General features: G+C 34.9%; 2 protein-coding genes across 2 annotated transcripts; one reads left to right on the plus strand and one right to left on the minus strand.

The window, feature by feature from the left end:
* Positions 1–4,570: 4,570 nt before the first annotated feature.
* On the plus strand, positions 4,571–10,251 carry LOC110876741 (pyruvate kinase, cytosolic isozyme). Its single transcript, XM_022166703.2, has 3 exons — positions 4,571–5,097; positions 7,827–8,288; positions 9,251–10,251. The coding sequence occupies exons 1-3, from the start codon at positions 4,846–4,848 to the stop codon at positions 10,061–10,063; spliced, it is 1,527 nt and encodes a 508-aa protein (XP_022022395.1). The 5' UTR covers positions 4,571–4,845; the 3' UTR covers positions 10,064–10,251.
* Positions 10,252–11,375: 1,124 nt separating this feature from the next.
* On the minus strand, positions 11,376–13,442 carry LOC110925907 (E3 ubiquitin-protein ligase SIRP1). Its single transcript, XM_022169705.2, has 2 exons — positions 13,159–13,442; positions 11,376–12,705 (listed from the first exon to the last, which is right to left on the minus strand). The coding sequence occupies exon 2, from the start codon at positions 12,668–12,670 to the stop codon at positions 11,555–11,557; it is 1,116 nt and encodes a 371-aa protein (XP_022025397.1). The 5' UTR covers positions 12,671–12,705; positions 13,159–13,442; the 3' UTR covers positions 11,376–11,554.
* Between the last annotated feature and the right edge of the window lie 909 nt (positions 13,443–14,351).

Below are 14,351 nucleotides of genomic sequence, written 5' to 3' on the forward strand. Positions count from 1 at the left end.
CACAAGTTTTTTTAAAGATACGACGTTTTTAGTATTTAGTATACAAAATTACATTTATTTAATCTGTGTAATACACATTATTTTCAAAGATATAACTTTTTTTGTTATTTGATATATAAAATTACATTTATTTAACCCGTAAAATATACATAGTTGATAAAGATATAACTTTTTATTATTTAATATATAAAATTACATTTATTCAACCCGTGTAATACACGGGGTTCTAACCTAGTTTATAATATATATAAAAAGTAATGTGTACTTATGTAATTTAAAACTATAAATATGTGTGTATATGTATATATATATTATGGTTAATTTATTATTTTTTTATTTTAATTGTAAAAAAGAAAATTAAAAAAATACGTGTGTATATACAAATGTGTGTTTGTATATATTATATTTATAATTATTTTTTTTTTGTTTTTTTAAAGATAAAAAAGAAAATTAAAAAAATAAAACAATAAATGAGTAAATTGACAAAATCATCCGTGATCTTTTGGAATTCCCAAAATTGTCAATAACTTAACAATACATTTTAACTGAGTTAGTGATTTGGATGGAAATGACAACAAAAATGAAACCTTACGGACCCAAATGCTAAAGGTTTTATTTTTAGACTAAAGTGTCAAAAGTGACACAAACTCAGTTTTGGCATTTTACTTTTATTTGTAAGTACCAAATTTATCAAAATGCTTATTTATGGATTTAACTCTTTATTATCTCGATTAAAAATAAATACTTGTAAAAACGTAAAAAAGATAAAAGATATTTTTTAGATGGATGATTTGTCCAAGAAAAGAGTGAAGAAACATTTTGTGGGTATTGTTAATTTATCAGGTAATTAACTCGGTTTTTTATAACTAATTCACACACCCATTAAGCCTACTTCTAAATTTACACCAATGTTTATCATAAACTATAACACCCTGAAAACGGGTTTATTAACTAAACCAAATTAACCGAGGACGAGGGGGTAAAAATACCGTTGGTAGTAAAGTTAATCCGTAAACAAAATAACTAGGAACAAATTAACCTAGTTATTAAGATGTAAATAAGTACTAAAACAATGAGTTGTAGCCTTATCTAATCTAATCAAAACTAAACTTAAGGGACCAAAGCTGCCAAAAAGAAAACTTGTGTTTTAAAACACAAGAATTAAAACACTACACACATAGTGTATGTAGGTTGATCATCATGAGAGCAAACAAGGGCAAACCCTTGTTCAACCAAGAATCATCAAATTGAAGAGGAAATTGGACCTCAAATTCGTGCATGAATGTATATTAACGATCACCTAGACAAGGGGATCATAAGGTATGTTTAAAAACCTAGATTGGTGAAAGTTATAATTTGAGACAAGTAGAATACTTGCAATTAGGTTGTTGGATTATGATCTAAAGATGAAATTAAGTATAGATGTATGCTTAATTCCGTTAAACATAAAGAAATTATGAAATATTTGATATAAGGCTACTTGTAAGTGATTAACAAGTAGACTATGAAGTGGGTTTTGATAATATGATTGAGTTGATGAAATACTCATGTTATTAGATGCTAGAAATCATCATGTGTATGTGAATGTTTAAAGTCTTTGGCTAAATTTAATGTTCGGGTAGATTTCATACATATGATGCAATGGGTTGTTTTGTGGTAATGAAACAATCCCAAGTTCTTGTATAATGATTGATAGATTAGCATATGATGGTAGAAACTATGTTAACTTGATGTTAACAATTGCGTGAACTTGGGGAACGCAGTTATAATGGTGGCCTAAGAATAGTGCCTACCGGGTAATTAACGAAATGTCTAAATGAGTTGTTGAACTTATTTGTGGGGTTGTATGTGTTAATAGGCAGTTGACTTTTAAAAGTCAAACTAACCTATAATAAGATCGAATGATAATTTTGATATAGAATCCGTAAGGTGGAATAGTCGTGATACGTGATGACTAATCTAACCATCTTGCGAATGATAAATGATAGTTTGACGCTTGACAAGCTAGGTGGAAGCTTGGGAAAGAAGCGTGTCAAAGGGATCAAGTACGCGGGAAAATCATAATTGGATGCAAAGTAAGTAAAGCTTACATCTTTTAAGTAGAACACCTACTTTTTGTATTGGTTAGGAACAGTATTTGAAATATGACGTCCGATGCGAAATAATACGGGACAGAACAAGTGAAAATGGTGAGAAACAATACTAAATGATAAAAATGGGTAAAACGGTAATTCGGTCATGTGATGACGAGTAAACAAGGAGTTTTGAAAAGTTACTTTATGGTGTGAACCATAATGGGTAAAAAGGGCAAATTGGTAATTTGGTCACGAGTTGACGGATAAATAATAGTTTTGAAAAAGACGCCCTATTGTGTAAGCCATGATGGGTCAAACAAATTAAGAGATGATTTTTAAGTAATTTGATCGTATGGTGTAAACCGAAATAGGCTACATCCATGAGATGGCAAATAAATACCATCTCACAATGATAAAATGGTCATTTATGCCAAACGGGTCAAATGACGATGTTATCATCATTTGAAAATAATGACTAATGGTCGCTTGTCTAGTTTTTGGTGCTCACAGGGAGAATAGCGTATGACTTGCATTGCTTTTAATTAGCAATTAATATTGCAAGGTATTAAAAAGGGTCAATGCTATGACCCGAGCCAGGTATATGTAACGGGTCAAACCCTCAATTAGGGCTTAAGGTCTGACGAGAGTTAATCGAGTCATAGGTGGGCTTTGGATTACCTAAAGTGAGGTATATCAAGCGAATTGAAATTTAGACATCATGATGTTATTATGGACATAATGAATTTAAAATGGAATACGGGTTAAAAGAGTATACTTGGTCAAAATAAGCTTTTAAAATGTCCTTCGTGATTAAAAAGACTAAAGTTGACCAAAACGTCCTCAAATGATAAACCGGGCAAATGACCTTTAAGGGTAGTTTAAATATGAGTTTTGTAATTCGGTCAATCCTTACGGTAGTATAAAATAGAAGGCTTAAACCATTTTAGCTTAAAGCTACATAATGGGTTATTTTCGTAAAAATGTCTAACTTAGGGGTAGAATGGGAATATAATGATTTTTCCCATTCACGATCCATCACATTTGAAGTTGTGATGATATATAAATGAAAATCATAAGTGGGAACGCGAACTATAAATAAACGGACTCAATTAATGAGTCATGATTGAAATGTTTGGAATTCTTAAAAGGAATTCAGATTAATCAAAGTTCGACCTTTGAAAGGTCGAACGGGTCAATTGGCATAACCGTGAACCGGATAATGGTCGCATAAAACACAAGAATAATACCGGGGTTATGGGGTATAGTCGTAAAAATAATGCTCTTGCGAAAAGATGTAACTTCTGTGAGATCGTTTGCTAAACATGCGAACGGGTCAATTATTTTAAATATGTAAATTGGAACCAATAGCGTAAAATATAATTTCGTGAATCCGGGTCATGGGTTTAGAAGTTAGAAATGCGGGCATATGTTTTACAGACATGTAGGAAAAAGTTTCATGTGAAACGGATAAGAGTTCGGAAAGATACGCCCCTTTTGGTAAAAGGGGCAAATTTGGAAATAGCTGCAGTTTAGCCCAACCGTAACCTACGGTTGCCAACAGTAGGCTACGGTTGAAACTTCCTGCCTATGTTTGTTTACATATGGCGTAGGCTACGGCATGTAAGTCGTAGCTTACGGCGGGTATTTTCAAAATCTCTTGTTTGTTGTTTTGAAGAACTTAATTACGTTTCAATCATCATTTAACTAACGTATGATGTGATTTTTGACACAAGTAATTAACTAGGATCTTACGGATGAAGATGAAGCGATATGAAGAACCGAACATGTATAGTCATCAAGTTTTCGCAAATCGTTCTTTTGATTGTCAAACCTAGTTATGTTAATATGTTAAGATGTTAGAAAGAAATATTACAATGTTTGTGAATATCGAAGTTTTTGTAATGACGTCGATATTCTTTATGTGTATGTTAGTGCATTTTTTATAAAACTCTAATTAATTTAGATTGGTTCTTACATAAACTAAATCTCTTTAACAAACACCTTTACTCAACTCATTAGGTTTATAAGCAATTTAACATACTTATAAAATATACATGAGAAAAAAAACGAGTAAAATATCAAAATGGTCGTTGAGTTTGTGTCATTTTTGTCACTTCAGTCCAAAAATGAAACTTTTTATATTTGCGTCCATGAGGTTTTATTTTTGTTGTCATTTTCATCCAATTAACAAACGGGGTTAGATATTTTTTTTGTTAACTTCTTCCCTTTTTTATCGTTTTCCTCGTTTAATTAAAATATATTATGGCATATAATGATGATTATACCCTTCATTTAAATGAGGAAACCAACAAAAAAGAGAGAAGTTAACAAAAAATTCTAACTCAGTTTGTCAATTGAATGAAAATAACAAAAAAAAATGAAAATTCAGAGACAAAATACAAAAAATTTCATTTTTAGACTGAACTGATTAAAGTGGCATATGAAAAAAAACCATACAAATGTCTTTCTAAATCCATGTTTTAGCATCTAATGATTGACAAATAAACAAACCTAAGGCCGAAATCACCATGAAAGTTAAATCAAAAGCAGCCAAAAAGGTAAAAGATAAGACATAGTGGATCAAGCAGCAGCATCATCATCCATGTGCCATGAATTATTCATGATGAATATAATATAATAATTTCAAACCTCCAATAACCATTCACATCACTTTCATCTCCAACCAATTTCTTCTTCTTCTTCTCATCGAACCAAATTTCTTCTACATCTCTATTTTCATTCATTCCAGAAACACAAAACCATTTCAACAATGGAACAGATGAAGACTGATCAGAGTGCGCAACAGATCGGCGTAAAGAGGCCGAAAACGAAGATCGTTTGCACCCTGGGACCGGCTTCCAGATCTGTTCTCATGGTGGAGAAGTTGTTGAAAGCGGGAATGAACGTTGCTAGGTTCAACTTCTCGCATGGGTCTTACGAGTATCATCAGGAAACACTTGATAATCTTCGGACCGCTATGGATAACACTGGTATTCTTTGTGCGGTTATGCTTGATACAAAGGTTAGTAGTCTTCTGTTTGTTTACTCTCCTTAGTTAGGATCTATACATAGATTTAAGAATCTAGATCTAGATGTGTTTAAGATTTGAGTTCTTATTGGTATGATACAATTGATATCCACCAATCGCATTGGTAATGGTAGCGATGAAAATAGCGCCCGCTATTTAGTGTTTAACGATAAAGTATAGAAACAGAAAAATCCATGCTATCGAGTGGTTGGATATGAGGAAAATATAGAAAAATACATGTTATAAGACCAAACTTGAGGTATCGAGCAGTGGAGATGGAGATGGGGAAAAATGAAAAAAATAGAAAGTCGCTATTTACCGCTATATCATAGTTATTAAAGGCGCTAGGCGCACTAAGGCGCATAGGTCTTGCCTGTGGCCTAGACGCAAAGCGCAGAAAAAGCGAGGGTCTGATAAAAATAAAACGCATAATGAAAAAAAAATTAAAATATATTATGTATTAGAAAAAAGAATACTATTCTTTAAACAAAATAACCAAAATCTATTATATAACACTTTATATCATCTATTTAGTGCAAAAAGTTTTAAAATATTAGTGTATTTTTTGTAAAAAAGTAGTTTTCCTTAGATAAAAAGAAGAAATCTGGCTAGAATCTTGTCGGAATTTAGAGAATTTGGCCGAAAACTCTCCGGAATCTAGGAATCTCGTCGGAATGTGCGCCTAAACCATCACCTGGAGAATTAAAACGCAATTTCTTTGACTTAAAGCACAATGACTCGCCTCGCCTGAAAAATGGGCCTAGGCGCAAGAGGCAATGGTTTTTAACAACTATGCGCTATATACTATATACTATATAGTGGCATATGACCTATACGCTACGTAGCGCGCTATACCGAGCGGTATAGCCACCATTGACAACTATGGGTGTTAATAAACCGTTAAACTAATCAAACTAATGGTATCTATGATTTGGTTTGTCAGTTTAATGGTTTAGTTGACAGTTAAGAGGTTAAAATCGTTTATCTAAAGTCTAAACCGAATTATCTGTCTAACCTTTATTATTTATGAATCGTCTTAGCGATTATAAGAAATTTAATAGAAAGTTATAAACTAACGGTCTTGGAAAGTGAAATGGTTAAAAACCGTAAATCAACCCGACGATTTGGTTTGTCGTTTCTCAAAACTTAATAAAGTTTGGTCCAAATTTTTTGTTAAAACAGGCCATAAACATCTCTACCATTCCTAGAAAAGAACATCAATGCCAAAAAAATCCATAATAATCAATAAAAAAGAGGGTGTTTTTCTATTTACAATATATATAGAGACATAAATTAAGACAATATTATATTAATTATATTCTTTAGATCTAAGTAAGATGCATAATAGATCTAAATGTTATATTTTAGTGCACAATTACGTACTACCATCACCGACTGCATTAATCTTTATTCATTGTGTAATTTTTTATTCAATTCCATCTCTATGGCAAATCATATGTCGCTAAATGTTGGAGCCTTGATAAATGAAAATATAAATAGAGTAAAATCTTTATAAATTAATAATGTTGTGATCGAGATATTTATGGTCGGCCCTGGGGTGGGCGGGGAGGACACCGGTTAGGGCCTGATATCTCAAAGGGCCCGTTATTTAAAAAAAATCCGATATGTATATGTAAATAAATTAATATAGTATATCCATACAAACACCAAAATAGACCCACTTACAAAACTATTCCTATGATTTAGATCAGTTATTAGCCCATTTGCATTAGGTTTAAATCTTTAATGAGCCCAATACCCAATTTTGTTAAGGTATAATGGTACGTTTTTTCGAGCTCGAACAAAGTACACGAATTCTCAGGGCCGACCCTGAAGATATTTTATTAATTTAGCGAAATATTATTATATCGATAAATTAATAATTTATTAATTTAAAGTCTAATATATATTCACAAATTAATTGAATTTGTCAAGTAAATTGTTTTTTAATAAGAAGTTAGTTGAGGGTACCAAAAAATAAATTAGAAAAACAAGTTTCAATGCACATTTCTTCTGTACAGTACATTAAACATTATCTTACAAAACAATTTTCAATGCATATTATTTTTTACTAGACAATTTTAGAATTTGGAATCTTTTAGTAATTATTAAATTATAGTTTCTTTGGAAGCAATATATATATACTAGGATTTCAAAAAAGTTATTATCTTACTATTTTATCGATTGTGGTCCAATTTTATACTAATCCCAAATTGAGAATAAACAAATTATTAATATTATTTAGGTTATTAATTTATTAAGTATTAATTTATAGAGGTTTTACTATTAAAAAATATTCTCAATGTCCTTTGTACATGTAGAATGCTTTGCAAATATACATTTTCCTAAGAAACATGTTCTGTATATTTTTGACTTATTAATATTATTAAATTGACAATAATATTCATTAACATAATACATATACATTATTTATATACTTTGAAAATAAATTAATAAAAACTAAACCACCGGTTACAAGTTCCAAACCGTCCGTCTGACTAGTTAACAGTCAATCCGTCAAAACTGAACCATATAAATCTCAAACCTGCTAAACCAACCGACTTGCTTTGGTTTGAATGGTTTCACCGGTTTATAAACGCCTCTGCTTATAGGTATCTTTCGGTTTTGTGGACAGTATACGTGTCGAATGTCACGTAGAGTAACTTTTAAACCTTTTTTTAGTTCTAACATATCACTTGTTCATCTTTTGACAATCTAATCAGGGTCCAGAGATCAGAACCGGTTTTCTAAAAGATGGCAAGCCCATCCAACTAAAACAAGGCCAAGAAATCACCATCTCAACCGATTATGACATCAAAGGCGATGAAACCATGATCTGCATGAGCTACAAAAAGTTAGCCTACGACGTAAAGCCAGGGAGCGTCATACTATGCGCAGATGGCACTATTTCATTTACTGTTCTTGCTTGTGACACCGAAAATGGTTTGGTCCGTTGTCGCTGTGAGAACACTGCGGTTCTTGGTGAGCGAAAGAATGTTAATCTTCCTGGAGTGATCGTCGACTTACCAACTTTGACTGAGAAAGACAAAGAGGATATACTCACATGGGGAGTTCCGAACAAGATTGATATGATTGCGCTGTCGTTTGTTCGCAAAGGCTCGGATTTGATCGAGGTTCGAAAGCTGTTGGGTAAGCATGCTAATAGCATTCTTCTTATGTCAAAGGTATGTTCATGTTGTTTAGAACTCACCACTCCTTGCTTCATTTTGTAAAGATGCTTTTTGCGACTAGGGGCGTAAACAAGCTGAGTCGAACTTGAGCTTGTCTAAGCTCGAGGTCAACTCGTTTTGAGCAATGGTTTAAAAGCTCGTGTTTGGCTCGTTTATTATTTATTTGTTTAATTTATTTATGTGTTATAATATGTATCTGTATCTATAGTTATAATTTATAAAGTAAGGTTATTGTACAAATGAGCTTAACATATTAAACGTAAAAAATGAAGAAGGGAATACTTTTTTTTTAATTTTTTTCCATCTTGTTAAACACATATTTTAGTCCCAGAATCTAAAATATAAAATTCGTGTAACTACACTAGTTGAGTAATTATGAAATCACTCTAGTGTAATTGCACATAATTACTCTACTAGAATAAAAACATAAAAAAAAAAAAAAAAACCTTTTTTTTTACATTTTTCAACTAAACATCATACTTAAATAAATAGGGAAAATCCTTCCTTCACTTCCCATGTTTAGTATGTTAAGACTCATTTGTATTTGTTCTTTACCCATAATTTATATATAACATGATATATATATTATTTATTTTTTTAATGAAAACATGATATATATATATATATATATATATATATATATATATATATATATATATACTATCAAAATTTCTATATAAATATATAATTAGTAGATTTAAGAAAAAGAAAAAAATTATGCCGCAAGCCTGGTCAAGCTCGATATGTAAGAGACTCAAGCTTGTTTATTAAATAGCTCCAATATAGACTTGAGCTCGGGCTATAACTCGTTTAATAATAGGTTCTTGCTCATTTAAGCTCGACTCAGTTTAAGCTTTTAATAAACCAATCTAAAGTAGCTACTACCGGCTCAATTCATTTACATTTTGCATGGTTGAATAACATGATTATGACCATATTTGTTAAATCTTTGTTAGGTTGAGAATCAAGAAGGGGTAGCAAACTTTGACGAAATCCTAGCCAACTCCGACGCGTTCATGGTGGCGCGTGGAGATCTCGGAATGGAGATTCCGATCGAGAAGATATTCTTAGCCCAAAAGGTCATGATCTACAAATGCAACATACAAGGAAAGCCGGTGGTAACCGCCACTCAAATGCTCGAGTCGATGATCAAATCTCCAAGACCAACTCGAGCCGAAGCTACAGATGTGGCCAACGCAGTTCTAGATGGTACAGACTGTGTCATGCTTAGCGGTGAAACCGCCGCTGGAGCCTACCCAGAGCTAGCGGTCCTAACCATGGCTAGGATTTGTGTTGAAGCTGAGAACACGATCGATTACCCGGATGTTTTCAAAAGAATTGCGGCAAACGCACCCATACCCATGAGCCCACTCGAGAGCTTAGCCTCTGCTGCGGTCCGAACCGCCAACTCATCTAGAGCAAGCCTCATTCTGGTTCTGACCAGAGGCGGAAGCACAGCCAAGCTGGTGGCTAAGTACAGACCGGGAATGCCTGTATTATCTGTAGTGGTTCCCGAAATCCAAACCGATTCTTTCGATTGGTCATGCAGTGACGAAACGCCAGCTAGGCATAGTCTTATTTTCAGAGGTTTGGTCCCAGTTCTATCTGCAGGGTCCACTAGAGCTTCCTATGCTGAGTCAACCGAAGAGGTTTTGGACTTTGCATTGCAACATGCGAAACTTAAGGGACTCTGCAAGGAAGGCGATGCTGTTGTGGCTTTACATCGTGTAGGAATCGCTTCTGTTATTAAGATAATTAACGTCAAGTAAAAACACGAGTGATCTCGTGTTTGTTTCCTGTAACGCCCGTTTGTTGGCATGTATGAATATCAGTAGACTACTGTCGATGGTTCCGGCCATTGATAAAAACTGAATTGCCCATGTTTATATGGGAAGTTTATTATATATTCTGGCATATAAAAATACAGTCCAAGATTTGGCCGACTGTTTCGATCCAAGGTGGTTGGTAAACTGTGTAAATGACGAAGTTATCGAGTTTGCTTCTTGCAGGGTATGCCGGTCCAGTGTGCCCCTTCCCAAACTTGCAACAAACGTAGGATTTGGATTTGTTATTTTTACTACAGCATGATGGATTTTATTACCCACCCAATGGGGGTCAATGGGCGTTAATTGGTACCACTCTAGCAAACTCATTTTGCTCCATAATGACCAACCACAAGTCCTGTTATGATCGGTTGAGCAACCTCGATAATTAACCCCATGAATACAATACTTGCAACTCGTTATTATGTAACAACTTGTTACATGAATTGAATTCTAGTCTTGATGTTTCAGACATGCATTACTCAAGACACATATACTAGACCAAGATAGTCTAACCAACATAACATTGACGTATATACAAGATATGATGTACTGCACAAATACTTAGGTTAGTTAACATTTTTGTTTAATGTATGACCAGAGTTTAGTAAAGCAAAGACAAACGAAAGGAAAATACAAAGGCGATGATAGTGTAAATTTAGTATAACAAAACCAAAACTACATCATATTAGACTCGGAGACCAGAAGTAACCGAAGATTGGGTTTAGGCCCGGCTTTAGGGTACAGTCCTCTGTTCGAGCCTAGAGATGCACAAATCGGGTCTTTTTTAAAACCTGGAACCGGGTCCAGGTTTGGTCAACAAAGTCAAGAACCGGGTAGGGTAGGAACCGGTTCCGGGTTTTGACCGGTTTGGCCGGCTTTTTCCGAGTTTTGGCCGGTTCGGGTTCGGTTTTTTACTGGGTAGAGGTGGAAGCGGGTCTAGTGGTTCCAGGTCGGTTCCGGTTGTTTGGAATTGTTAGGCTAGGAACCGGTTCCGGGTAGGGTCCGGAACCGGGTTTTTTGTGCATCTCTATCGAGCCTATCAAGATCAACCCAATATCCTCCTCCTATCCACTTCTTTGACTACTATAACCACACACATACATATACACATTCATAACTCGATATTGACTTAACCGTTGAAAAGGGTCTCTCGATGGCCTGGAAAAAGCTAGAGCGGTAAACCCAACAACCAAACATGACCCGGAAAAATATTGTAGCAACATGTAATAACTCTAAATCCCAGACTATATCCTGATTAAAACGCGAAAATTCAGTTAAATCGAATAAGGGAAAACGGTATATGATACATAAAGGTAGACAAATTTAGAAGGCAACATATCTCTGTCAATATTACACTTATTAATGTACACAATTCCGTAACAAAGCAGAAAAACAAGTAGCCAACTTACACAGGGCAGATGAAGAGTCTAGTGACTAGTGAGTATCTTCCTCGCCATGAGCCCGTGGTGGTGAACCCGAACCCGATGCTGATGTTGATGTCACCAAGCTCCCAGTTTCGGGCCCAGATGTTGACGAGAATAAATTCAAAGGCCAAGGAAGAGAAGCCGAAAACCACCTATTGTTCCTAACATTATCCGATTCACTACGACCTGACTCGTTTCGTTCTTGATTGAGTTTCGATTCATCAGACGGCAACTCCAACCGGCAAACAGGACACGAGCTATGAAGCTCAAGCCATGGCAAGATACATTTGCTATGAAACCTATGTTTACAAGGTAGTTCTTTAGCCTCGGTTCCAACCTCAAAATCATCCAAACAAACCGAACATTGAACTGAAGGTTCCTCTATTGTTACGTCTGGCAATGCATCAATAGCTTCCTTTCGTGCCGGTGGGGTCCCATATCTGCTCGGGTCGTTCTCAGCTAAATGTTGTAGCAGTTGCTCTAATCCTGGACCCGAAATATAATCACCTAAAGAACCAATCGAGTGAGTCTGTGACGGGTTTCCGCCGCCTTGAACGACGATCGTTTGATTAAAAGGGTTAATCAGAATAACACGTTCCCGTCTGTTACTGTTCCTCTCCGCCCCGTTCTCCATATCCGTGTTGTTTTCAGATTCAAAACCAATCCCGCCTCGACCACCCTGAAAGATCTGGAACGCTGTGGCGTCATTCCTCCGCTGCCGCCTAATAGCCGCCTCACGCAAACGGTCCAAATCCAAATCCGATCTTTCATTCGGATGCCGAAACTGGTACCGACGGTAACGTTCAAACGGATCAAGACGGTCAGCGTGACGGTCTTCATCCTCCTCATCCTCATCAAACCCAATATGCGTAAACCTTCTACGACCACGGCGGTTGTTCAACATCCCAAGCAAGATAGGCGCCCATAACGAAAGCGCACGGTCTGGGTCACTATCCGGGTCAGAACCAGCTTCATGGTGGTTATGGTCACTGATTAACCCAGCCATTTCTTCCACAAACTCACCATTACAAGATGAACATTTGACTGTTTCCACCCCTAAAATTGGGATAACTTGCATATTACATTGGTGACACCAATACCTTGTTAACTCTCTGTCTTCCTCCATCTCTCACTTCACTTCAAATCAAATCAAATCAACCTCTGGTATCACATAATCGATTCATCAATATCAAATCTTTAATCAAACTAAACTTTCTCAGATCCTGCTGATAAAAATAAAAATATAAAACCCTAGAAATCTTCAAAAAGGCTTCTAAGGGGTTTTTTTTTTTTGCCAATTTTCAGAGATTGCATTAAAAATTTTCAGAAAAATTACAAAAACACCTAGATCTGAAATTGAACAAGATATTTCCAAAAAAAAAAAAACACTCTAATTCAACACAGATCCAGAAAGTCAAACTTCTTCATACGTATATCATGTAGATACAGATGCATATAATACACATCTATACATATATACAAAACTCGAGTATAAAGATTGTGAAATTCGAGTTCGTTGAAGACCGTAATGGAAACAATATGATCAAATTCTTGAAATTAACTTAAAAAACATGAAATTAAGAGTAATAGAATGAATAAAAGTGAAGCGATTACCAGTATGAGTAACGAACTGGGGTTTGATGAAACCCTAGAAAGAATCGAAGAGGTTTGTGGGTGAAATTGAAGACGAAAATTGGGGGATTTTGTCTTTGTATGGATGAGAATTGAGAAAATTCTCTCTCCAACGTGTCGCTATAACTGGATTGGGGACCGATTTTGTATGAATTGAATAGAAATTTACATGAAATGAAATGAAAGGAAAGGAAATTTGATGGGGAATTTAATTTATGAAGAAGAAGTTTCGGAGAAAGTAGGAAACTGACAACGAATACCGCGTTCTCTCTTTATCCGTACTAATTATTATTATTTATGGGCCAAACTATGTACACACCAAGTGTGTACATAGTCACCATTAAAAGGTGTTTTTTGTCCTTACATGCACACTCTGCAGTGTCAAACTGTGACCAAAACACAGCGTTTTGGTCCGGTTAACCAGACAAAGACTGACGGGTGTCTGACAGGTCTGTTGTCCGGACCAAAACGCCGAGCTTTGGCCGCGTTTTGGTCCTGTCAACCAGATCGGGTGTCAGTCTTTTTTCTGGTTGACAGCACCAAAACGCGGCCGAAGCTCGACGTTTTGGTCCGGTCAACAGACCCGTCAGACACCCGTCAGTCTTTGTCTGGTTAACCGGACCAAAACGCCGCGTTTTAGCCACAGTTCGACACTGTAGGGTGTGCATGTAAAGACAAAAAACACCTTTTTTAGTGTGTAGATAGTGAAATGGGTGTGTAGATAGGTACACCCTTATTTATTATATAAAAGCGGTTATTTGATTGTTGACTGACTAACATTATTTTTACTAATTTTTTACTTATTTATAGTCTTTTTCTAGAGTTAATTGCCAAAATTGCCTTTGAGAGTTTGAGCACATTGGTCTTTTCGTCTAAAATGACACTTTTGTACCATTTTGTTCCTCACGTTTGTAACTTTTTGCCATTTTCATCCAAACAACTAACTTAGTTTATTTTTTCTGTTAAATTGAAGGATATTTGGATGAAAATGGCAACTATAAACCACAGGGACGAAAATGGCAAATGTGCTCAAACTCTTTTTAATTTCTTTTAATTAGTTAAGTTTGTCACATATATAACAAAAAAGAATATACATGCAATTTTTATATGAAAAAAAATAATATTTTTGTCACATATTTTTTATAAATTTTCATCCAACCACTAACTAAGTAAAT

This window comes from Helianthus annuus, chromosome 1 (genome assembly GCF_002127325.2).
Source record: "Helianthus annuus cultivar XRQ/B chromosome 1, HanXRQr2.0-SUNRISE, whole genome shotgun sequence".
Classification (NCBI taxonomy): Eukaryota; Viridiplantae; Streptophyta; class Magnoliopsida; order Asterales; family Asteraceae; genus Helianthus; species Helianthus annuus.

Excerpts from the sequence above, each read along its gene's own strand:
- LOC110876741 (XM_022166703.2), top strand. The coding sequence starts at position 4,846 with ATGGAACAGATGAAGACTGATCAGAGTGCGCAACAGATCGGCGTAAAG. Across the intron at positions 5,098-7,826 it reads CGGTTATGCTTGATACAAAG|GGTCCAGAGATCAGAACCGG; the intron begins GTTAGTAGTCTT and ends CAATCTAATCAG. Across the intron at positions 8,289-9,250 it reads GCATTCTTCTTATGTCAAAG|GTTGAGAATCAAGAAGGGGT; the intron begins GTATGTTCATGT and ends AATCTTTGTTAG.
- LOC110925907 (XM_022169705.2), bottom strand. The coding sequence starts at position 12,670 with ATGGAGGAAGACAGAGAGTTAACAAGGTATTGGTGTCACCAATGTAAT.